The sequence below is a fragment of the Lithobates pipiens genome, unplaced genomic scaffold (genome assembly GCF_037356315.1).
Source record: "Lithobates pipiens isolate NorthernLeopardFrog02 unplaced genomic scaffold, aLitPip1_a1.2 Scaffold_1, whole genome shotgun sequence".
In the NCBI taxonomy this organism is placed as follows: domain Eukaryota; kingdom Metazoa; phylum Chordata; class Amphibia; order Anura; family Ranidae; genus Lithobates; species Lithobates pipiens.
This window is the reverse complement of record NW_027507685.1, coordinates 121,508,133-121,534,488: the sequence shown is the minus strand read 5'-3', so window position 1 is coordinate 121,534,488 and position 26,356 is coordinate 121,508,133. Positions and strand designations below refer to the sequence as shown.

Below are 26,356 nucleotides of genomic sequence, written 5' to 3'. Positions count from 1 at the left end.
AATACAGCACGGCTCCCAAAACATGCCTCCCCCTGGGGCACACATCGGGCATGCTCTGTGACCGCTATGTCCTTTGGACACAGCTGATCGCAGATCGAGGAAAAGGGCCAATCATAGCTTCCCTTTACCACGTGATCAGCTGTGTCCAATGACAAACAAAGCTGAAAATTATTAACATTCCATTTCTGTCACTGTGTGAGGAAAGGAGAGCTGACAGGGCACATTTACATTGATAATTAGGGCACTGATCATCTTTGCCCTGATTATCAGTGCAGCCCCATCAGTGCCCTTCAGTGTCGTCTCAACAGTGCACCCTTGTCAGTGCCTCCTCATTAGTGCCCATCAGTGCAGTTCATCAGTGCCCATCAGTCCTGCCTCAACAGTGCCACCTGATCAGTGCAGTCTCATCAGTGCCCATCAGTGAAGGAGAAAATTCCTTTCTGCAAAAAATGTTATAAAAGAAATGAAGAAAAGCGTTTTTATTTTCAAAATGTTTCTGCCTTTTTTCATCTGTTTAGCAAAAAAAACAAAAAAAGCAACAATGGCACTTAAATACCACCAGAACGCTCTATTTGTCTCAAAAAATTCTAACAATTTTAAATGGGTATAGCATTGCATGACCGCGCAATTGTCATTTAAAGTGTGACAGCGCTGAAAGTGCAGCCGGCTGCCAATCATGGCCCAGGTTCTGGTTACAGGTGGCCCGCCTGGTGATTTTGACATGTATATGAATACAACGAATCCCAGAGCGCTGGGGGCCACAAAAGATATATATGCTGGCTTCCTTGGCGGGGATGGGGAGAGGGCGGGACGAGTGCCGTACATACATGAGAATTTCCTGTTTACACGGCAACCTCTGTAAAAAGAAGTCCCATCTACTGCGCTGCCATTGGATGACTGTTCATCATAGGAGGCGGGACTTTCTATTAAAGAGGCCGCTGAGAAAACAGGAGTTTCTCCTGTATGTGTGTTGGCGCTTGTCCCGCCCCCTCCCTGTCTCCTCCAAGGCTGCAGATGGGCATGGATCAGGCTGCACTGATGGCAATGGTGAGTCTGCATTCATCTCAATGGGGGTGCTGCATTCATGTCAAAGAGAGTTCTTCATTCATGACAATGGGTTTGCTGCATTCATGTCAATAGGGTTTGCTACATTCATGTCAGTGAGATTTGCTGCATTCATGTCAATGGGGTTTGCTGCATTCATGTCAATGGGGGTTGCTGCATTTTTTTTCACTTGAAATGGTAGTTGCTTAGACTTAGGTTAGGTTAGGTGAGATTAGATTAGGATGATCTGCCTGGCAACAGGCATTTCTGGTAAGTGAAAACATTTTTTTATTTATTTTTTTTGCAGCCTTTTTATGCATTTTTTTTATTTATTTTTTAGAGTGGACCTCCCCTTTAAGGCCACAAAAGGAAAAAAAAAGTACCAAAAAGCCAATCAAATCCTCGTTTTTTCTTGCATTTATTACCCTGTAACACAGGTCTCTAAAGGAAATACAACAGAAGAACTGTACTTGTAAACAGACTGTAAACAGACACACTCATAAAGGAGCCTCCTTGGTTCCTGCAGGGAGATCACTGAGTCGCCATCATCCAACAAAATGATAAAAGAGGACAAGATTTCTGATCCCTCGTTGTTATGGTCCTGACTCACTCATTAGGCAGCTCCTGTAATTCCCGCAGACCCTAGAAATATTTAGGAAATCGTTCATGAGTTAAAAGTCTTACAGTTGTTTTCTGTAATGCCGCGTACACAACCACCGGACTTTCTGGCAGAATAGGTTCCGTCGGATATTCCAATTGTGTGTGGGATAATCCGATCGTTTTTCTTTAAAAAAAATCAGACAGACCTAGAAATAGAACATGTTTCAAATCTGTCCGATGGACTCAATTCCTATTGGGAAAACCGTTCGTCTGTATGCTGGTCCAACGGACCAAATACGATGCAAGGGCAGCTATTGGCTACTGGCTATTGAACTTCCTTTTCTAGTCCCGTTGTACGTTATCACGTTCAAAACTAACAGACTTTTGTGTGTGGGCAAGTCCGTTTGTTCGGAAGTCTGTCGGGAAGACCGGTAGTGTGTACGCGGCATAAGACATACATACATGTGCACGCTGTGTGCAGGTTATTATAATCAGGAGGTTAATGCTGACCACACATGTAGAGACTCATTCACATACACACAGAGAGACCTGAGTGAGGCATTTGTTTATGCATGTGGGTCTGCCTGGGGCTGTGTGCAGGCAATATCTGTTAATGAATGGACATGCCGCGGGCTGCACCGACTCCTGCGCACAGCAGATTTTACAGGTGTGGAGGAGTGTATAACTGCCAAATTGGCTTTGCACTGGAGTCCATACAGCGGCTTCATTAACACAGGCTGAATGCGCACAGCTCCAGATGACCTCACGTGCATAAACAAATGCCTCAATTGTGTTGTATGGCCCTGTGTGAATGAGGCCTAACAGTCAAAGAAATAGTCTCATAGGGACTTTATCAGGGTGCTTTTCTTTGCTTCAACAGGTTTTGCATGCAAACCCCACTTAAAGCAGCACAAATGAAGGACAGAAGGAGGTTACCTGCAGGTCAAATGCACCTGTCAATGGATTTTGAATGATCTCAAGCACCTCAATATGATGTCAAACTGATGTCATCAACAAAGTCCACTGACACAGGCCCTAAAGCAGTGATGGCGAACCTTGGCACCCCAGATGTTTTCCCATGATGCTCAACTACACTGCAGAGTGCATAAGCATCATGGGAAATGTAATTCCAAAACATCTGGGGTGCCAAGGTTTGCCATCACTGCCCTAAAGCCTCGTGCACACGGAACTATTTTTGGAAGGGGATTTTCTGTCGACAGACCGCTGTCCTAAAATCTTACCGTTAGTACGTTCCTTTGTTTTCCATTTTTCGGCCAACAAATGTTGGATGACAGGCTAGTAACTTTTTGGCGGACAACAGCTCCACGTCTGATTTTCGTATGGTCAGTACACAAATCCGTCACACAAAAGTCGAAAGTACAAACATGCATGCTCGGAATCAATGCTCACCAAACACAAAATTAGCAGAATCAGCCCAAAGGGTGGCGCTCAAGAGCTGAAATTCCTCATAGTACGTCACTACGTTCGTGTTTGTGGCACGACAATTTGTGTAACGTTAGTATGCAAGACAAGATCCTGGCACAAGCCCTTTTGACAAAAATCAGACGCTCGGTGGGCCAACAATCGTACCGTGTGTACGAGGCTTTAGAAAATTATTACAGAAAAACGTGCCCCCAATTAAAGACTTCCCCCAATTCCTGCTCTGGTGACAACTGTAAAATTCTGGGGCATCCATCACTTTCCATCCTGGAGACAACATTTACTAAAATGAATAAAGAAAGTAAATCTCCACAGTGGGAGCACAGACAGCAATATAGGGCTGACAGAAGTTCCAACCATTGTCAAAATCTATATATTTTTTGTCAGTAAATTAGTTACAGCCCCAATACATTATATATATTTTTTAACAGAGACACTAGAGAATAAAATAGCGAGTGTTACAATTTTTTATGTCAGATGGTATTTGCACATCGGTTTTTAAAATGCAATTTTTTTGGCAAAAATACACTTTTGCGAATTATATTGCATTTTGTTAAATGTCTGATCGGCTTCTTTCCTGGCCGCTTATGGCCGGGTTTACAAAGACTCGAAACTGGAAGTGACTAAACCCTCGTCGTGTGCAATTCCCAGGATCAGAGAGAGGGAGGAACAACGTCAGTTTGTATCACTCTCGGGCTTAGCGATTGGACAGCATAGCTCAAAAAAGGCAGCAGTGGGGGGGTGGACCCCCCTTCCGCCACCCGTACAAGTGATTGAGTGGCTGTTCAGGCACACAAATCACTTTTGGTAAAGAGGAAATCGGGCTTGCAGGCATTCTCCCAGTATAACCACTTTGACCCGAGGATGTCATATGATGCCATACGGGAAGTGGTTTGGTGTATTGATTCCAGAGTGAAAATACATACTATATTGATTTGAGTTAAAGCCCAATTGAGTTAGAAAAGCCTGTGCTTGCAACACGTAGGAGAGTCGGACCCCCTACTCAAAGCGCAGAAAGCCAGGTTTTCAGTGGTCTGACACCCTCCCAACAAACTGCTACAGTCTTCATCTCTGAGCACTGCTGTTGATTAGAACAGTGTGCAGGGGAGCGTGTCGATTGGCTGTGTTGTGCGTGAGAGCAGCGGTCCAACTCTCCCATGTGCTGCCAGCACAGGGTGTCAACCCTTGCTTAAGCACTTAACTAAAATACAAATACAGAATGTGCTGTTGCATATGCTGCCTGAATATATTACAATTATAAATAAAAAGTGTTCAAATTTATCCTTTAGGCTGGGTTCACACCTCTGACATGCGGCTCGCAGCAGGGGTCCAGTGCTTCCCTGTTGTCCTTTACAGGGACAAATCAGGACCAAATTTTTGGATGAATTCGACCCTGGAAGATGCACAGCCACAAGCTGCAACAGATATGTGAACCGGCTCCATAGAGAGTCGGTCACAATCTCCTGTCATGTGAATTGGATGCGGAGAAACCTGCATCCAATTCGCATAGGTGTGATCCCAGCCTCAAAATTCATTGGATATTTGACTCATTTCTTCCATATAGATATTGTGAAGTCTAAGCTTCTTGGACCAGATTTATATCTTCCCCGTGTGTCTTGTTTCTTTACTTACAGAATCTGTAATCTGCACGCCTTTATTATCTGACACACCATGGGGTTGATTTACCAAAGGCTATTAGACGGTACACTTTGCAAGTGCAGTAGTTCCAGAGCTTAGTAAATGAGGTAGAGCTTCACTTTGCACACAGTATCCAATCATATGCAAAGAAAATGTAAAAAAAAACAGCATTTTTGCTTGCATATGATTGGATGATTGGAGGATGAAAGTCAGCAGAGCTTCTGCTCATTTATTAGGCTCTGGAGCAACTGCTCTTGAAGAGCACAACGGCACTTTGCAAAGTGCGCAGTCTATTTGCCTTTAGTAAATCAACACCATTGCTAGACAGAATAATAAGTGCACAGCGGTGGGTGATTATTTCTTACCTCCAGGACGAGTCGGATGTGGGCTTTAATATTTGTAGCATCCTTGGTCAGATTTTCACTAATTCTGGAAAATAAAGTGATAATTAAAAAGCACAAAGTTACAGAGCACATGTTTTTTTTATTAAGAGCACTGTCACAGATTTTCTTACTGAGTCAACATTTTGTTCTTCTTTTCGATAAATTTTAGCGCTTCATCCAGCGTCAGTTCGGCATAAAATCCAAAACCCAAAGCCAGGAATATCTTCGATGAGTCGGGCCTGGCAAGAAATAATAATAAAAAATAAAAAACTGAATAAATTTGTGCATTTAAAAGGAAACTTCAGGCAAACAGTGAAATACATGGAAGAAATACATGTATGGGAAGTGTTTACCTCCTGAAGAATTTGTATTTTTATTCATGCAGTCCTAAAGTGTATACAGCTCAGCCAGGGTGATGGCCTGACTTTTACCAGCTTTAGGTAAAGAGTAACTCCACCTTTGTTGAGAAAAAAACATTCCCCTCTGGATGATCTATGTACATTACAAGGATTTTAACTAGCTTTGTTGCAGATTGCTACCTTTTGTTATTCTGAAAAAAGAGTTGTCTGTTTGTCTGTGTCCATTTGCAGAATGAATCTGTATGGGAGAGGTTTTATAATTATCAATCAGCTGCTGCACTTACAGGGTTCTAATGAGGAAAATGTTGGGGTCTGCATCCCTTGAGACGTGATTTACTTTTGGGAGCATCAAATCAAAAATTACATTTTTGTTGCAGGGGATGCCCAAAGTCTCACTTGTATCTTCTGGGAAAATCAGGGAGTCAATCACACAAGCAGGAAATTACGTTTCTGGGGCGTTCTGTACACCATTTTTGTACAGAACTCCTCCAGGTTGAAAAGGAATGGTCATTTTTAAAAACATTCAAATACAATATGACTTGCAGTTGTTTACACTATATTATTTTTCTTATTTGCTATTTTCTTTCCCAACAAAAGTAGAGTTACCCTTTAACCACTTAAAGAGCAAGTACACCCCGATGGGTTTACTTCCTCTTTGATTCCCTGCAAAGGTAAAGCATAATGTACGGTTCAAAATTTGGCATATTCAACAGGAGCTGACACATTTTAATTTACCTTTGGCCAAGCTGGTTGTATCGAAGTCAATCTATCGATCGACTTCAGTACAACCAGCATGTCAGATTTTTTTCTTATGATCACTGCCGCTGGCTATAGCCACCAGTAGTGATTATTGTAAGCTCATGGCTGGGAAACCTCCCTCTGCCAAAATACAATGACGCAGCGGGAGGGATTCCCCCATCAACACAAACTGTGATGATGGGGAAATCAGGCGATTTTTTTTCCCTTCAACTGTTGTGTGAAGCTGTCCGAAGATGGGTGATTTATTCATTTGATTAGGAGGCTGAAAGTAGATGGAGGTATCTCACCAGGACATAGCATTCTGACAGCTGCAACCACTGCTGAAGAGGCTGATTGACAAAAGTTTTCCAGCATGTCCCTTCAATAGAGCCCATCAAGTGATCGACTTCTGTTGAGAGGGGATGGCCACACACTGCTGAGTTGGATGAATTTTAATCAGTGTTTTTTAATGGTGTATTTAGCTGGTTGCTTGGAATTCGGCTTTTAAACGCATGTGTGTTTCCAGTCTGTTAGAATGTATTTCCTATGCTGGGTTAGTCACATGAAATGAAATCAGAGAACACAGCTTGGCTCCCAGCGTGCAATCCAATATCCCACAATACATTTGTCATACACAGCACAAAGTATTTACTTGAGCTGTGATGTGTTCCTATAAAGTTAGGATAAAATGACGTGTTGGCCCAGAGGTAGGTCTAGACACAATCAAACAAAAAAAAAAGCTACAAAAACCAATACACACACTAGAGCTGCACGATTCTGGCTAAAATGAGAATCACGATTTTTTTGCTTAGAACATAGATTACGATTCTCTCGCGATTCTCACTGCGTAACATTATCTTTACATTAAAACAAAAAAATTGGGCTAACTTTACTGTTTCATTTTTTTTTATTCATTGAAGTGTATTTTTCCCCACAAAATTGCGTTTGAAAGACCGCTGGGCAAATACAGTGTGACATAAAATATTGCAGCAATTGCCATTTAATTCCCTAGGGTCTCTGCTAAAATATATATAATGTTTGGGGGTTACAAATAATTTTCTAGCAAAAAATATTGATTTTAGCTTAAGAAACAAGTGTCAGAAAAAGATTTAGACTTTAAGTGGTTAAACTTCCTGCATTTACACTTATTTAAAAACTTGGCAGACTGCCTGCATTTTTTTTCAAACCCTTTGATCTAAGAAGGAAGAGTTAGTTACAATGTTTCATGTTAAAACTTAGCAGACTGCCTGGATGTTTTCTTTTGACAGCTGAGTGAGCAGATAAGTCTCTCCACTTGTTATATGAAAGAATCGGCAACTCTGCAATAGAGATTGGCATGGGGGGTTGAATCGAGATCACAATTTTTTTTTAATGATTAATTGTGCAGCTCTACTACACACACTAAAACAAAGTGGGGGAGATTTACTAAAACTGGTGCACACAGAATCTGGTGCAGCTATGAATAGTAACCAATCAGCTTCTAATTTTAGCTTGTTCAATTAGGCTTTGATAAAAAAAAAAAAACCTGTGCGCTGATTGGTTACCATGCACAACTGCACCAGATTCTGTGTGCTCCAGTTTTAGGAAATCTTCACCAATGTTTTATGTTTATAGATGTTGCAGATGCTTTACATTTCTGCAAAGCCGCAGGAGCACAGTGCATCCAGAAAGTATTCACAGCGCTTCACTTTTTTCACCTTTTGTTATGTTATAACCTTATTCCAAAATGGATTAAAAGTATTATTATTATTATTTTCCTCAAAATTCTACAAACATACCCCATAATGACAACGTGAAAGAAGTTTGTTTAAAATCTTGGTAAATTTATTAAAAATTTAAAAATCACATGTACATAAGTATCACAGCCTTTGCTCAATACTTTGTTGAAGCACCTTTGGCACCAATTACAGCCTCAAGTCTTTTTGAGTATGATACTACAAACTTGGCACACCTATTTTTGGGCAGTTTCTCCCATTCTTCTTTGCAAGACCTCTTGAGCTCCATCAGGTTGGATGGGGAGTGTCGGTGCACATCTATTTTCAGATCTCTCCAGAGATGTTCAATCGGGTTTAAGTCTGGCTGGGCCACTCAAGGACATTCACAGAGTTGTCCCATAGACACTCCTTTGTTATCTTGGCTGTCTGCTTTGGGGCATTGTCCTGTTGCAAGATGAACCTTCACCCCAGTCTGAGGTCCTGAGAACTCTAGAGCAGGTTTTCATCAAGGATGTCTCTGTAATTGCTGCATTCATCTTTTCCTCGATCCTGACTAGTCCTTCAGGTGCCTTTTGGCAAACTCCAGGCAGGCTGCCATGTTCTTTTTACTGAGGAGTGGCTTCCATCTGGCCACTGTACCATACAGGCCTGATTGGTGGAGTGCTGCAGAGATGGTTGTTCTGGAAGTTTGTCCTCTCTCCACAGAGAAATGCTGGAGCTCTGCTAGAATGACCATCGGGTTCTTGGTCACCTTACCTAACTAAGGTCCTTCTCCCCCGACCGCTCAGTTTGGCCGGGCGGCCCGCCCTAGGAAGTGTCTTGGTGGTTCCAAACTTCTTCCATTTATGGATGATGGAGGCCATGTGCTCATTGGGACCTTCAATGCTGCAGAAATGTTTCTGTACCCTTCCCCGGATATATGTCTCAATACAATCCTGTCTCAGAGGTCTACAGACAATTCCTTGGACTTCATGGCTTGGTTTGTGCTCTGACATCCACTGTTAATTGTGCGACTATATAGACAAGTGTGTGTCTTTCTGAATCATGTCCAATCAACTGAATTTACCACAGGTGGCCTCCAATCAAGCTGTAGAAACATCTCAAGGATGATCAGTGGAAACAGAATGCACCTGAGTTTAATTTGGAGTGTCATGGCAAAAGGCTGTGAATACTTGTACATGTGATTTTTTTTGTTTTTTAATTTCTAATAAGTTTGCAAAGATTTCAAATAAACTTCTTTCACGTTGTCATTATAGGGTATTGTTTGTAGAATTTTGAGGAAAATAATGAATTTAACCCATTTTGGAAAAAGGCTGTACCAAAAATGTGGAAAAAGTGAAAACCTTCCGGATGCACTGTATGTAGGAGCCCCCAAAGGATCATCTGGTTCCCTGGAGAACCTTGGGGACCTGTCTGAGTAACTTTGCTAGAAGCAACAAGTACTCAATAGAGAAATAATGACTTTTAACCAGCTTATTATTAACCAAAATGCTATGGCAACACAGATGCCTTCCCATCACTCTACACATCCCATACACAAGTCCTTTACAGTCACAATAGTAAAGAATACCTACACTTCTGCATTCACATAGAAGTTACAGCCCAAATCGACCTGTGTTTTTAAAGGTCCAGAGTCTAATTCCTGTGATAGAAAAATAGTTAAAAGTCAATGACTACATTAGAAATGATCACAAATCTAATGAATTGCAATATCAGTGTCTGGTACATGCTGGAGTCAATTCGATTGAAGTTAGGTTTCATACCCTAGGTCTACTTTAAAGAAGAACTTTGCCCGGGGATACTGTTATCCTCCGGTCACCCTTCGGCACCACCATCTTTCATTATCTGGTACCTGTGAGGCACTTGGGCCATTTCCCCATACGTGCAAATACACCATACCAAGACCTATCAGAGAGCCCTTTTGATGTTTGTGGTTTGTTTGCACATCTGCAGTAATGCCCCGTGTGTGTGCAAATGTGCCACAGGTCTCTGCCATATCCGAAAAACACCTGTGGTGCACCAGCGCACACTTCTTTTAGGAGAGGGGAGAGGAACGAGGAAAGCTAAAGTTATTTTTATGGGTAGAGTTCCGCTTTATGGGGAAACTTTACTGGTTTGGGGTCAATTTTACTTATTTTACCACTTTAACAAAAATGGAACTTCTGCTTTAAGGGAGGTGCCCCCCTGACATGCCACATTTGGGGGGGGGGGGAGCGGATACCCTCTTTTTAGAGGGTCCCAGCTCCCACTTCCTCCTGGCACACCGTGGCACCGGAAGGGAGATCACCTCTCCCTCCTCCTTCTTGGCAATCCTCTGGGACACCTCACAGGTCCCAGATGATTACCTGGCCAGTCACGGCACACACTTTTGCAGTGGGGGCCCGGCTAAAATGTTGGCGCTGCAGAAAGGAGGGGGAGATGAACGGGGCTTCGTTTCCCCACATCGCTGGACCCTTGGACAGATAAGTGTCCGATTATTAAAAGTCAGCAGCTGCAGTATTTGTAGCTGCTGACTTTTAATTTTTTTTTTAAGCAGAACTCTGCTTAAAGTTGCACAACTAAACAACAAGTTTTTTTTTTTTTTTTTTTTTTTTTTTTTTTACAACAAAGGAGCTAAGTAGACAGTGATGTCCAATTCAAAGGGAAAAGCTCCAATATAATTTTTTTGGACAAGATCTAAATGCAGGCTGAGATTCTAACAAAAATATACAAAAAAGCCATTTTTTCTGCAGAATTTGAAGTGAGATAAGGGAGTGTAGCACCTTGGGATAAGCCATTTTCTATGAAATATGTATAGCTTAATATAAAGCCTTTTTTCTTATCTTGCAAAAAGTGATATATAAATATAATATTCATCAACTCAAGGAACAGCACCAAGACCTACTACTATATATTTTTTGTCTCATATTTACCCCACCTTAGGGTGGTGGTAAGTAGGGGCAGCACTTTCTGGTTGATTTGGTTCATTAGCCCTCATATTATAGCAGTTCCACTGCGCAGGTCAACCCACAAATTTCTAGATGTGAAATGGAGCTTAACGCCTGACTTGCTGGCTGGAAAGAACATAAAATTAATAGGCATTTTTTTAATATTACCCTTAAAGCGGAAGTCCACCCTAATATAAAAAATTACATTAACATTCTCAAAAAAAAATATGAAAAAAAAGTTTTTTTTACTTACCAGAAAACCCTGTTGCTAGGCAGTCCTCCTAATCTGCCTCTTCCTATTCTGCGGCTCTTCCTCCTCTTTGGCAAGCGGCCCCGTTGTCTTCTGGGACTTGTGTGTCCCAGAAAGCAACAGGGTCATTCACAAAGCACCGTGCGACTCACGCATGCGCAGTAGGAAACGGACAGTGAAGCCGCAAGGCTCCACTGCCTGTTTCCCTTCATTAAGATGGCGGCACCGGCACCCGATCCGATGGATGGATCGGCCTCGGGGAGGGGGGGGGTTGGGGCGACATCGTGGGCTCCTTGGACAGGTAAGTGCCCTTATTAAAAGTCAGCAGCTACTGTGTTTTCGGCTGGAACACCGCTTTAAGGCGGAATTAAACTAAACTTTTTTTCAAAAACCACGACCTGCACAATTTTATGGCAGAAGAGAGCTTATTGGCCTCTTCTGTCATAAATGCTTTTACTGGTCTGTCAGCCATAATGTACACTGCGCTGGGCAGGCACAGCCTTAACTAACCTTAATAAAGAAAAATAAACCACTGCAAAGCGTGAGCCCATGCTTTGCCCATTCAAAGTTGTAGCTTACACAGGGTAATGGACTCCTGTGTGAAAGCACTGATTGGCTCAGCAGTGTCACACTTGCTCCTCTATACTCAAAAGTACCAGGTACACTATATTACCAAAAGTATTGGGACACCTGACTGTACTTTAATGGCATCTGTCTCTGCTCTAATTCATCCCAAAGCTGATCTATTGAGTTGAGGTCAGGGCTCTGTGCAGGCCAGTCAAGTTCCTCCACCCCAAACTCACTCATCCATGTCTTTATGGACCTTCCTTTGTGCACTGGTCCAAATCATTTGGTGGAAACAGGATTGTGGTGTGTTGTTGTTTTTCAGGGGTTGGGCTTGGCCCCTTACCTTCAGTGAAGGGAACTCTTAAGGTGTCAGCATACCAAGACAATTTGGACAATTTCATGCTCCAAGCCTTGTGGGAACAGTTTGGGGATGGCCCCTTCCTGTTCCAACATGATTGCGCACCAGTGTAAAAACAAGGTCCATAAAGACATGGATGAGTGAGTTTGGGGTGGAGGAATTTGACTGGCCTGCACAGAGTCCTGACCTCAACTCCATAGAACTCCTTTGGGATAAATTAAGAGTGGAGACTGCGAGCAAAGCTGTTATAGCTGCAACTCAATATTGAACCTTACAGACTAAGACTGGGATTCCATTAAATTGAATGTACATATAAAGGCAGGCATCCCAATATTGTTGGTAATACAGTATATATCCTACATCTCCAGGTGCTCTGTGGAGTTGCAGGGGTGTCAAGGAAAGGTGAGTATATGCTTTGAACAGGGAATATACCTATCCTGTTGCTACGTCCTGAATGGGTAAAACAAGGTTTTACTTATAACTAAATGGACAGCAGGCAACGCAACAATGATTGGCCCAGTGTTGTCACATGAACGTGGTACCAGCATGTTACCTGCAACCTCTCAATGATGTTCTTCAGCTGCAAATACTGGCTGATCTTCTCATAGACGCTGTCCCGGTTCTCCAACACTCTCCTGTGATGAAAATAATTCCATCATAATTAACAGCAGCAATGAAAACTCCTAAACATTTACATACAGCCATTGCAGACAGTTTATAAGCAGAATCCCTTCAAGGGAGGAATGTGATGGAGTATATAAAAGGATAGTGTTATCATCTAGCTGGCCACTGTTTTCTGGTTCACCCTGAAGATCCAGATGCTCCATAAGGTCCTCGCTTGTTGTGATTACTGGGTCTCGCTAGGTGTTAGCAGGATATAAAGTCCCTGCTCTTGCTTTTAGCACTGTGTCAAGCCAGGCAAATCCACTGCTGGAGTGCAGAGAAAAACCTAGTAAGGGGGAATATGTGACACCATGTCCCCCCGCCTTCCACAATTCAGCACTTGATCCCTGATCAGTCAATCGTCAGTTACGTGGGAATGAGATGGGGCTAACCATAACTATTGACCAGTTTCTCACATATCCAAGCATGTGTTTAAAGAGAACCAGTCTCACAAACAAGCTTTTGTAAGGATCTGAATCTCTGTTCTTTGTTACAAAAGTAACAAAGGGCTGGGCTGGCTGTGTGTGCTGTTATTCACTTGTAATCTCTCCCTGTCAGAAGAAATGTCACTCCAGTGTCAGGCTGTAGAGAATGACCTGTCTCCTGACACCTGACCACTGGACTTATAACAAACACTCTGTGCTGGCTGCTGGGAAATTACATACTTTTTGTTGTAATTCTTAATTGTTACTTGAAAAAGTTATGAGTGTCTTCATCAGCCCTGACCTCAGGCAGGTGTTAGGATAAGTCATATAGGTCCTTTTAAAGACATAGGTGTTGGAAAATCTTCAGGTGGCCATACATGTTGCAATCTGACTGTACCAATCTCTTTTCAAACTGCCAATGATTATGGCAGATCAAATAACTACTACCAATCAGGTAGGTCCTCCCATTACCCTGCTGCAGGTAAGTCTTAGTCTGGGTATATGGGTCACAATTTGATTGTACAATTGCCTTAATAGTTACCATTCCTGTGTAATGTGAAGGCCTAATAGTTTATTTAGTCTTACCAATGGGTCAGCCTTTGCACCACATACATTACAAACTAACTGTACAATTTTCTTTAGATTTACTAAAACCATGAGGACCTACCTAAACAGTCCGTTTAACCGCTTCAGCCCCGGAATATTTTACCCCCTTCCTGACCAGAGCACTTTTTGCGATTCGGCACTGTGTCGTTTTAACTGACAATTGCGCGGTCGTGCGACGTGGCTCCCAAACAAAATTTACGTCCTTTTCTTCCCACAAATAGAGCTTTCTTTTGGTGGTATTTGATCACCTCTGCAGTTTTTATTTTTTTACGCTATAAACAAAAAAAGAGTGAAAATTTGGAAAAAAAAAAACAATATTTTTTTACTTTTTGCCATAATAAATGTCCCCCAAAAATATATATAAAAAAAATGTTTTTCCTCAGTTTAGGCCGATATGTATTCTTCTACATATTTTTGGTAAAAAAAAAAAAAAATCACAATAAGTTTATATTGATTGGTTTGCGCAAAAGTTATAGCATCTACAAAACGGGATAGTTTTATGGCATTTTTATTATTATTGTTTTATTAGTAATGGTGGCAATCTGCGACTTTTATCAGGACTGCGACATTATGGCGGACACATCAGACATTTTTTACACTATTCTGGGACCATTGTTATTTATACAGCGATCAGTGCTATAAAAATGCATTGATTACTGTGTAAATGACACTGGCAGTGAACGGGTTAACCACTAGGGGGCGATGAAGGGGTTAAGTGTGTCCCAGGGAGTGATTCTAACTGTGAGGGGGAGGGGCTACAACTCACATGACAGCGATCACTGCTCTCGATGACAGGGAGCAGTGATCTCTATCATGACACAAGCCAAAATGGGGAAATGCCTTGTTTACATAGGCACTTCTCCGTTCTGAGGCTCCATGAGAGGATCACCGGGAGTGAGGTGGACGTTGAGTCCGCCGGTCCCACGGGCACGGTCATGCTGTACACGGCGGGCGCGCACCTGCTATCCCCGGCTCTTAAAGGGGACGTACAGGTACGCCCATTTTTTTTCAAACCAAACCCGAACACTTTAGCAGCGCACAGCAAACATATTATTTTTTGTATACACTGTAGGATTGTAACAGACCTGGGACACCTTTGGTTGCTCCAAAGAGAAGATTAATGCAAAATGCCCTCTCACCCTTCTGTCAGGCCGTTTCGAACCACATTCCTGTCTGAATAATGTGTCCAGGTTTCACGCAGACTGAAACCCGGATGCATGATTTAAACCCGAACTGTCTGGGTGAATCCCGGACAGGTGGCAACCCTAGTGTACCCGGTATACATAGCTGGGGGGGGGGGGGGGTCACCTTCCTTTGCATGTAGAAGGGTCTGTTTACATGCCTATTATGCTACCAACCTAATCATTACACAGAAAGGGTTAATATATATCATACAATCAGACGGCAGCATGTATGGTCAGTGGAAGGAGATTGTACAATCATAGTGAGCTGTGTGTGGACAGAACTGAGGTGTCAAAGACAAGTCAGAAATGTTATTTTTTGAGGCTCCTGACCCCCCATTATTGCCATGTAATACGTGAGATGCTGATGGACTGGAAGACACTCTTGTGAACTCTATGCATAGCTCCCAACTGTCCCTGATTTCGAGGGACTGTCCCTGATTTGGAGAATTGTCCCTCTGTCCCTCATTCCTCCTCATTTGTCCCTCATTTTGGTTTGATCTCTATAGTTGTATATAAAATGCACTATTTATCTATGAAAAAATGTTTCCCAGCACTAAACCTTTCATCTGATTTCTAAATTTCTGCATTTGTAAATTCTAAAAGCCAATATAAAGGAATAGAAGTGGCAATAAAAGCACTTGTGGGTTCAACCAATCTTTTCTTTTTTGTACAATTCTCCTTTAGGGGGGCGTGACCAGGGGGTGTGTCCTAGGCCTGCATACTTTTGCAGATAGGTGTCCCTCATTCCCATCTCAAATAATTGGAGGTAAGCTCTATGAGCGCCTACAGTACAACGTTTTTGTTTGCCCCTCTAATAATTTGGAAGCTGGGACTGGAGGGGGGCCACCGAAGAGCTGGCTGAGTTGGATTGTTGTGCCCATTTTGTATGGGCACCTCTGGCCAGCATGAGGTCCGGTGACAAACAGAGGTCACGTGGTTGTGTGTTTTAAATAGAGGAGATCAGATGGTAAGGGAGGCAGGCCACGTGCTTCACACCTCAGGTCTCGCTGCAGGGTGTCAGTCACGAAGGCTTCGTATCGCAGCACCTTCTCCTCCATGGCACGAACAGCCACCGAGGGCCACTTCCGGACGTCACGTGGGGTGCAAGTCACGTAAAGCGCCCCGGGCGGCCATGTTGGTCCCTGGCGGAAGCGCGATCTAGGCATCGGAAGTGATAGGGAAAAGCTGCTGTCCGGTTTCCGGTGCTCGGCCGGGACAAGATGGCGACGCCCGAGTTACTGCTGGATTCCAGCATTCGGCTGTGGGTGGTGCTGCCAATCGTCTTCATCACCTTCTACAGCGGGCTCCTCCGCCACCATGTCACCCGTCTGCTACAGGGGGAGAAGAAGACCGAGCTGGAGCCGCTCAGCGACAGGTGGGGGTCCCTAGACCGCTCACACGGGCCTGAAAGGCCCTCAGAGCTCTTCTTACCATATGTGGCTCATGCAGTATGCACCCTGGGCCCATAAATATGTGTCTGCTCAATGCCCCTTGTTCTGTCAGATCAGCGGAAGTCACATTCCCTGAGCGGACTTACCAAAAATACTTACTGTACGTGTGTGTGGTTTGCTAATCTGACAACACTGCGACTGAGTGAGGGTGTCCAAAGATGTCCGTCGGCGTCTTCTGACTATAAGTTTGGCGCTGAGTAGTGTGGGGTGCACCAAGATGGCTGTCACCACCTTCTGAGTGCAGGTGTTTTCCGTTAGATTAGGCGTCAAATCTTGTACCGATGCGACAGTCTGTTACGACCATCTTGGTACACCCCATGCTAAGCCTACAGTCTGAAGTTGCCAAGCGGACATCTTTTTACACCCACTGAAATCTTGCATTTCACACTTTTTACCACTAAACTGAGCTTATATCGTGAAATGCAGTATTTGGGGGTCCGTGACACTTTTGATGTTGAGTTTTAAAATCATCCGCAAGCCTACTGCTCTTACGTTTGTAAATCTGACAGAAGACCGCTGCTTTTAAAATTCAACATGAAAACAGTTTAGGGTATGGATCATTCTGCTCTTAGGTATAAATGTGGCTGCTGCCTCCCCTATGGACTCCAGTAGTGAAGTATTAATATAATAAGTATGTGTAAAGGGGTGAAATGGTGCTGCCAAAAGAACTTAAAGGTGTAGTGACCACATGCGGTCAAATCAAAAGCCTGATGTGTGCTGCAGTGCATAAACCTTCGTATTATCAAAAAAAAAGGGGGCAAATGCTTATATGTACCAAACATCAACAAATCCCTAAATAAGCATACATATAAAGTGCTGGGAAAATTATGTGGTGATATTTAAATTTGTAAAATAGCAGCATGAATGTGTGTGTGTGTGTGTGCATATGTAAAAAAAAAAAAAAAAAATATATATATATATATATATATACACACACACACACATTTTTTTTTTTTTTTTCACACACACACTTTTAAATAGCTTTCCAAAGTGACTGATCTCAATAGTCCTTATAAGTGGCTTGTGCAGAATTCCAAGGTGACTTATGCAGTAAATCGATCAAAGCTTCTGTGCAGAAAATTGAATAGCGCTCCTGCTCCCCTCTCTTACACACTCACCAGATAGCTGCACCCTTGCAGGGGTAAAGTGCATGTAACCAGACCTACCTGGTGTCCAGTAGAAGCGCGTCTTCCACTTTGTGTTTAAATCATGGGATATCCACATGTGGATGGATGGAAAAAGGAATACTCATAGTGTAAGTCTGGGGGAAAAAAGGGGATTTTATGAACAATGGAACACAACAGTGGAACACAAGGTCTGACTTGCGTGTTTCCTCGGAAGTGGACAAAACACATAAGTTGGGGTTTGGAACGCAATGCACGTTGTCTCAGACCAACGGATTTCCTTTGTAATTGTGCCTGGCATGATTGAGTGCCTATTTTAACCCAATAAAATCTTTTTTTTTTTTTGACTTGGACTATGAGTGTTCCCTTTTTCCATCCATCCACATGTGGATCCCATGATTGAACACACTGTGGAGGAGGCTCTTCTACTGTACACCAGGATCAAAGGCAGATCTGGTTACACGCGCTTTACCCCTGCAGGGGTGTAGTTATCTGGTGAGTGTGGAACCGAGAGTGGAGCATGAGGGGTATTTGCTTTCTGCACAGGAGCTTTGATCAATTTACTGCAAAAGTCACTTATAAGGACATTATTGCTATTAGTATAAAAAAAAAAAAAAAAAAAAAGACAAAAGAGCCCGGGAAAGGTGGCGAGAGGTCCCTTCCGCTGCCTGTAAATGTGATCAGGTGGCCGTAGAACTGCTCGGATCACTTTTTCATGAAAGCCCATCACCTGCTCCAAAAAGCCGCAGCCACGATCTCACCGCTCCCATCTGAGGACATATATGTACAGAGCAAGTAATTCTACATGGTCATACTTTATGTAAGAATGTAGCCACCCTCTCTTGGTAACCCCCAAGATTGACTATGGGATTAGATTGAATAGACTGCGCAAGTGACTTGCATGGTGAGAAGGAGAGGTTTTGGAGCTTACAAGAAGGCAGAAAAACACAGTAAGAAACAATTTAATGACAGATTGCAGGGTCATTGTTATAGTACTTGTTTTAAAAAAAAAAAAAAGTATCCTGTTCTTTTTGTATTGCTTCCTTTGCATGAAATACCTGGTGACCCTGCCAGTCTTCATGCCTTTTTATGTCAAACTAACCACTCTAGGCATGAAATTACATTTATCCCAGCGTGGTCAGTTTTCTGGCAGTGCAGGAAAAACAGCCTGCCTCTCCTTTAATGATCGGACTTGTGCTGACACACTCCCCCTCCTCGCACAGCTATTCACTGGGAAGATCAGTGTACTGTACTTTCTCCACCCTGAGTTCTGCAGCTGAGAACAGATTATGCTATCACTTTATAGCATAAAAAAAGTATATTCTACTCAAACATTTCACCTTGCATTTCTATTTTAATATGAATTGGTGGTTTTGCAAGGGTTTACATATACAGGGTGCTTCATAAAAAAAAGTACCGTATTTATCGGGATATAACACGCATCCCAAGTTTAGGAGGCAAGTTTAAGGAAAAAAACTTATATTTAAATGCCCATCAGTGCAGCCTTGCCCCAGTGTCATCGCTTGGATGAATTTAAAATTGTCGCTGCCGAAAGTTGGCAGAGCGAATGCCGCCGAGATCGCAGGCACCAGGCAGACCTGAGATACACATAGCCGAGTGTACTCGGCTCTTCTCGGCTCCGCTCAGTCACGCCCAGTCCCTCCCTATGATGGACATAACACAGGTCCAATGGCGGGACTGAGCTTGACTGTGAGCGGAGCCAAGTACACTCGGCTATGTGTATCTCGGCAGCTATCTCTCCACTCACAGTGCGCAGAGATCGACAGGGATCGGCGTATAACACGCACCCATGATTTTCCCCTTATTTTAAGGGGGAAAAAGGTGCGTGTTATATGCCGATTAAATACGGTATACAGTTTCCAGATGCTGTAAAACAGTAACAATTGAAGACACGGAACACAACTTTGAATCGTTGCGTAGATGTACTTATGTTTGTGTCCCACTACTGACGTAGGCAATGGCACGTGTGTCACATGACTGGTCAGTCAAATGGCAGCATCTGTAGTGGAGAAGGCATTTTGTGTTGTGTGAATTGAGTAAAACGGAATCTGTAACTGTTGTGCAATGGCATTTTTGATTATGATTCAGAAATGAACCTCCAACCAGAAAATATATATGCTAAGTATTTGGTTGATGCCACAGGATGACAGTGACCACTTTATTCTCCAATTAGATGGTGCACCACCACACTGGCCAGGCGACGTGCGAGATTGTGAGCTGTGAAGTGAACATGTCTTGAATATATGCCTAATTAAAAACTTTGTTCAGCCTTTGTTTAAATCTTTCAGATATTATTATATTTTTTTTTTTCAGTCAGGTGCTGATAAGAAGCCGCATCCTCAGGGAAAATGGCAAATACATCCCTCGACAGGTCAGTGTTACCCAAATCCACACACTTTTTTTTTTTTTTTTTTTGAGTTCAAGTCAGAACACTAATAGAGGGGAAATCTTCCAATAGGGACACTCATTCTGGCGACACACTGAGATTCCCTCAATTTAGATCGGCCTCTTTCAACCAGGGTGCTCAGGCTTCTTTAGGGGTGCCTTGGCAAAAATGCCTAGAAATTGCCCAAAACTGTATACAAGTCAGTAGGTGGATCAAGCCTGCCTTTTAGTTACGCAAAGCCACAGATTTTCCCTGTGGGCCATTACAACCTTCTAGCCGCTACCATCATAACAACCAATGACATCAGTTAATAAGATAAGAGAAACCTTGGAATATTAGCCAGCACCAGTGTGCAAAGGTGTATTTGCTTTGCAATAAAAAAATCACCTCTAATGTTGCCCGTCCTACGCAATGCAGCAGCATTATGTAAAACTATTAGGTGTGTGTGTGTGTGTGTGTGTGTGTGTGTGTGTGTGTGTGTGTGTTTTTTTGTTTTGAATGGAGTGCCTCAAAGTTGTACACAATTTTAAAGGGTGCCTTGACTGAAAAAAGGTTGAGAAACCTCCCTAATGGGACACAGATGCCAAAAAAATGACAGGGGTTATAACCCTTCCTCACTTTAGCAACATTAAACCCAAAAGCAAACGTTTATTATATTAAAACTTACTAATTCTTAGATGTAATAGCTGCATTTGTTTTTCTTTTTAGGCTTTCTTTTATTTTCACCTGGTGATGCGGCCAATAGGTCTGTTATACATCATGGAACACAGAGTTAGGCTGTTATTCATTACCTGCTGGGTTATACTTCATCTCTAGGTGACTGGACACTGGTAGACCAAAGGTCATTATACAGGAAGTGATCCCCGTATAACCATACAGGAAGTACTTAAGTGTTTTTTTTTTTTTTTTTTTTTTTTTACCAGTGTCTGCAAAGAGAATGGCACGGTTGTTTGAGCTCCAGATCTCTAGTCCCACAAACGGTTCTTAAATGAATCAATATAATTGACCGAACAGATCCATTTGACACAGGCTTTATATGCTTAGGTAAATGGTACCCGAGCCTCGCAAAGAAGACTTGTGATCCTGATTTTGCCTGTAACGCGGTCTCCGGGTGCTGGACCCTGCAAAGTGGAATCCTGGACACTACAGCGCTAAGGCTTTCCAGCAGGGTGCTGTACAGGTGCAAGCGAGTTAACCCCAGTAATGAAAAGGGTTCCCAGTCCTTGAAGATCCTCAAGTGACAGAGACCGTGATTGGGCTATTTTGTTTCTTTTTTATTTATTAACAGTTTTCCAACACGTATAATACAGAACATATGTCCCAAACCCCCCCCCCCAGACCCTTGTGCAGCCCTCCGATCGATACCAAATCACGTTCCACGTTTACCAACTGTATCCCACAAAAATCATACTTCCCAGTCATTAATGGCAGTCCTTACCCCCGGAGGCTAGCAAATAACTATCCGTGATTACATTATTACTCTGCCCAGTATATCAGATGGCCATTGAGGAGCCCTCTCCCAGCTCAGTGAATTAATTCAAGGTATCCTTGACATCTAGCCAACACTGCCACACCTTCCCAAATTTCTTGGGACATTCCCTGCTTAGGTATGTAGCCTTATAGAAAGGTAGTATTTTATCAATTATGCTTTTCCAGTAGGACACCGTAGGTGGTTTGGGTTTTTTCCAACAGAATAGCTTTGCGTGCATAAAACAAAGACAAGGAGATCATAGTCCTCTGCGCCTTTTGGGGCGCCAACGCCTCCACCAGTCCAAGAGAACATGCCGCCACAGGAATTGGCACCGAAAGTACTGTTTGTATAGTGTGGGTCACTCCCTTCCAGAAGTCCTTTATCTGCCGGCACTGCCAAAATATATGGTCAAAGTCAGCGTGGCTATCCGTGCATTGCCAGCACCCTGCTGTACCCGTACCATATATCCCAGCTATCCTTGCAGGGGTATAGTACACCCTGTGTAAAATTTTAAATTGGATGAGCCTCTCTCTGAGTGACACCAGGGTTTTAAACGGGTAATCCCACATGTCGTCCCAATCCAACCCCCCAAGTCTGTTACTAATGCGCTCCACGTGTCTCTACATTTTTTTTTTTTTTTTTATTTATTTTTTTTTTTTTAAAGCATATTTGGCCTTTCAACAAATATAATTCTTTGTAGACTGTGGAGAGGGGCTTCAGCAAGTCCTCCGTCCTTAGCATACTCTCCAGGGGAGACACACCCAGCTCCAGAGTGTCAGAACCGAACTGAGTGAGAAAGGCATGTCTCAATTGGAGATATTGAAAGAAATACCAATTCGGAAGGTTGTATTTAACTTTCAGTTGGTCAAAGGTAAATAGCTCCCCCCCCCCACTACATGCTTCAGTTGTTTGATGCCAACCCTGGCCCATATCACTGGGTCAGGAATTGCAGCAAAGTGTGGTAGTCTGGGATTAAACCAAAGGGGGGTGTCTTGCGACCAGCTCCCCACTTCGTTTTTCATTAAGATCTGTGCCCTGTTCCACGCTCGCACCGTTGCTCGCATTTAGACTCTCAAGGATGGAGAGGCTTGTGGGCCCCTATATACCAAGTAGGATAAGCTCTCATACGAGCCCATAAGGGCAGCCTCTAGTACTATTGCCGAATCCCCATCGTCTTTTGTCAGCCAGCGTCGGGCGATCACCATTTGCCCTGCTATGAAATATTTAAAAAGGTTCGGTAATGCCAAGCCACCTTGACCCCAGGGCTCCTGCAAAGTGCAGAGACTTGTTCTGGGGTGTGCGGCGGCCCATAGAAAGGAGCTAAACGGACTATTCACTCTCCTAAAAAAAGTAACAGGGAATCCAAATTGATGTGTTTCGCAGAAGGTATAGGAACACCGGTATAACTTTCATTTTAAGTAGGTTAACCCTACCAATCAGGGATAATGGTAGATGTTTCCACGCCACCAGCTGCACTTTACCCCTGGCCAGTAATGGGAGGAGGTTTAGGGACAGAAAGCCACCAACTTGGGGGGATACTCGCACACCCAAATACTTGAACTCCTGCACCCATTCAATGGGTACCCTGTTGGTCGCTAGAGCATGGGCATCTGCGTCAATAGCCATCACATTAGACTTCTCCCAATTAACTTGGAGCCCGGAGAACATGGCAAATTTGTGAAGTACCCTGAACGCTGCCTCCAGGGTTGGCCCTGCATCTCGCAGAAAGAGAAGCATGTCATCCGCGTATAATGCTATGCATTCCCGGATACCCCCCTACCTCTAATGCTCCAACCTCAGGTGACCTCCGCAGAGCTATAGTCAAGGGCTCTATTGCTAGAGCAAACAAGGATGGGGATAGCGGGCACCCTTGACACGTGCCCTTGCCCACTCTAAACTGAGAGGAAATCGAGGTACCTATTTTTATGACCGCTTGGGGATCACTATAGAGCAGAGATATCCAAGTCACAAAAACCTCTCCAAAGCCCATGTGCCACAGCACTGCTAACATATATACTGCCAGTCTTCCGAATCGGCCATGTCAAGGGACACCACTACCCTAGTTCCCATCCTGTCATGTTCAATCTGTAAATGAGCAAACAGCCTGCGAAGGTTGGTGTCCGTAGATTTTTGCGGCATAAAGCCCGTCTGATCTATGTCCACCAAGGTCGTAATAACTTGGGAAAGTCTGGTAGCCAACACCTTCGTTAAGATTTTTAGATCCTGATTCAGCAGCGCTATAGGCCTATATGATGAGCAGGATAAGGGTTTCTTGCCAGGCTTTGGCAGCAGAATCACCTGCGCTTCTAATAAAGAGTCGGGGAGGCACTTATGTTTAAGACCGTAACCAAACTGAGCTTTTAGTCTAGGGACAAGGTCCTCCATATGTAGCCTATACCATTCGATACAAAAACCGTCAGGTCCAGGAGATTTATGGGGGGGGGGGGACCTGATGGCCTTTTCAATTTTTTTCAGTTATGTCAACCTCCAAAATGTCCCTGTCTGTCTCAGACAGCACCGGGACATTCAGGGATGCCAGCAACACATCTATATCTAGGGGATTGTAGGCCGGAATGGGAACATACAAAGCCTTGTAGTACTCCACAAATGTGTCCAGGATGTCCGTTGGGTTGGTGAGAACGTCTCCCTTATCATTTTTAATGCAGGGTATGTATGTTTGTACTCTGTTCTGCCAGCAACATTGCCAGAAACTTAACATTTTTATCCCCTTGCTCAAAAAGGGATTCAGCTAACTTTGTCCTAGATGTGTGTGCTAAGTCAGTAAAATGAAGTGCCAACACGCGCCTCGCCTCCAGAAGTTCTGATTGTTTGCATGAGCCAATGCACACACCCTCTGCCTGTCCTGTAATTCCTGTTCTTTCTTATTATGAGACCTGTGGGCCTGCTTAATGGCTGAAATATAATGATCATGCATGCAGGCCTTAAACGCATCTCAAACCGTTGTGGGTTCAGCAGACCCAATATTATCCTTCCAATAGTTACTAAAATGTGGCGCTACTTGAGAGGACACCTCTTCCACCTCAAACCAGCCTGGGTTTAACCAACAGGGCCCCCCCCCCCCAGAAGCCGAGGTGGGACCAATATGTACCGATAGGGGCGTATGATCTGAGATGCCACCTGCCAGGTATTTGGCTCCACCCACTAACTGCAGCATTGACGCATTTGGCAAAAGCTAAATCGATCCTCAAGGAGGATCTATGCGTTTGACAAATGTGAGTAACTTCTAGTTGTGGGATTTTTCCATCGCCACAGCTGCCCAGGCAGAAAGGTCAGTCAAAGCCACTCTAGATGCCTTTGAGGAATCTAAAGCGGTGGATAGTATGGCATTGAAGTCCCCAGCTATAAGGAGAGGGAGATGCATGTAAGTCGCCAGTTTACCCAGAAGATCATACAGGATCTGGAAAGGGGGAGGTATATAGATGTTGACTAAAACCATCTTGCCAGTACTGATATCAGCAAAAACAATTAAAAACCTGCCTCCTGGGTCCGAGATCACATGGTGTATGGTGCAGGGTACCACCTTACTGATTAGGATTGACACCCCCCTGGAAGAGGTGGAGTATGTTGCATCACCCTCTGTATCCAGGCCCTACGTAAGGCCAGCACCCTGCTCCCATCCAGATGCGTCTCCTGCAGAAACACCACATGTGGGCTGATCGGTTTTAAAAATTGAAACATTAAAGCTCTACGAAACTTGTCATTTAGGCCTCGAACATTCCAAGATACCACATTAAACATTGATCCTGCCATTGTCAGATATTAAACAATATACTTGCATTAACAAGAGAAATGCAGTTGGTTATGCGAGTCATGTAAGAAGCAATAAGGCTGACTTGGAAGGCTGCACTTACTAAGTATATTAACCCTTGAACCCCATAAACACCCTGCTGCTGTGTAGCAACCCAAAACAACTGGCACACGCAGCTTTCCCCAAACCGTGTACAAAAAAAAGTCCTGAAGGGCATGACCGTTGGGAAGGTCAAAAAAGGACCAATATACAAAAACTTTTTAGTAAAAAGGTCTATCTGTTATAGACATAGTGTCTGTGTCCCCGGAGTTCCGTCTCCGCTTTTGCGACCCGCCGGTCCCTGATATGAGTAACCGGACAGTGTACCCCTCCTCAGTCCCCATGATCGTATGTGTCCCAGCAAAATGAACGGTACATATGGTGCAAGAAGGGTGACACTGCAATATAATGAAGTGCCTTTATAAACATGGGTATGAGGAGGAGGATAACAAACTCCCAAAATTCTCTCCCCCCCCCCCCCCAAATTAGAGGGGTCAAACTTTTTCAGCGATTTGATGCATAGCGGGAATTCGACCGCCAGGAACCAGAACAGCCGAACACTTGAAGGTAGGCTAAAAGAAAAAAACATAACCGCCAGGGTTGAAGCTAGGTATGCAGGCCCAGCTTATCACAGGGACAGTACCCAGGCGTCTGCCTCTGCAGGAGATTCAAAGAACTTTGCCGAACCCGCAGACGACTAGTGTAGAGCATGGGATATTTCATATCCCATTCTCTGAGCATTCTTCTGATGTCTGTCAAGGTCTTGCAGCGTCTCTGTAGGTCTGCTGAGAAGTCAGGGTAAAGATGCACCACCGTGTTCTTGAAGGGCAGGGTCGGATGTTTACGAGCCTCATGTAGGATACGGTCTGATCCCTATAGTTGAGGAATTGTACAAGGAAGGGCCTAGGTGGGGCCCCGGGGGTACCCTGGCCAGTTGGGACCCTGTGAGCCCTTTCCACCACGTATGTTGGATGAACCTCAGTTAGATGGAGTGTTTTAAAGAAGCCCTCAGCAATTACATTCCTCTGAAGGTGATTTTCTGTGTCGTCAGATTTAGCCACCAGAGTTTGAACAGTACGCTGTCGAATATGAATGGCGTAATCATGGCGGATAGTGATGTCCTCTGCTGCTAAGATTCGCAATTCGGTTTTAGAAAGTCTGCCCCTAAATTTGTCCAAGTCCACTCTGATGAGATTGC

The 26,356-nt window shown here is 43.7% G+C and overlaps 2 protein-coding genes across 2 annotated transcripts in view; one reads left to right on the top strand and one right to left on the bottom strand.

Annotated features, from left to right (window-relative positions):
* Positions 1 to 1,445: 1,445 nt before the first annotated feature.
* UXT (ubiquitously expressed prefoldin like chaperone) lies at positions 1,446 to 16,057 on the bottom strand. The gene is made up of 6 exons (XM_077475423.1): positions 15,894 to 16,057; positions 12,573 to 12,654; positions 9,492 to 9,559; positions 5,237 to 5,344; positions 5,088 to 5,151; positions 1,446 to 1,686 (listed from the first exon to the last, which is right to left on the bottom strand). Exons 1-6 carry the CDS (start codon positions 15,953 to 15,955, stop codon positions 1,651 to 1,653), a joined length of 420 nt encoding a protein of 139 aa, XP_077331549.1. The 5' UTR covers positions 15,956 to 16,057; the 3' UTR covers positions 1,446 to 1,650.
* Positions 16,058 to 16,077: 20 nt separating this feature from the next.
* The window catches only part of LOC143974238 (ER membrane protein complex subunit 3-like), a 34,095-nt gene continuing 23,816 nt past the window's right edge, over positions 16,078 to 26,356 (top strand). The window contains exons 1-2 of the mRNA XM_077475410.1: positions 16,078 to 16,272; positions 19,807 to 19,864. Coding sequence (XP_077331536.1) covers positions 16,118 to 16,272; positions 19,807 to 19,864 — 213 coding nt within the window. The 5' untranslated portion in view covers positions 16,078 to 16,117. The remainder of the gene's footprint in view (positions 16,273 to 19,806; positions 19,865 to 26,356) is intronic.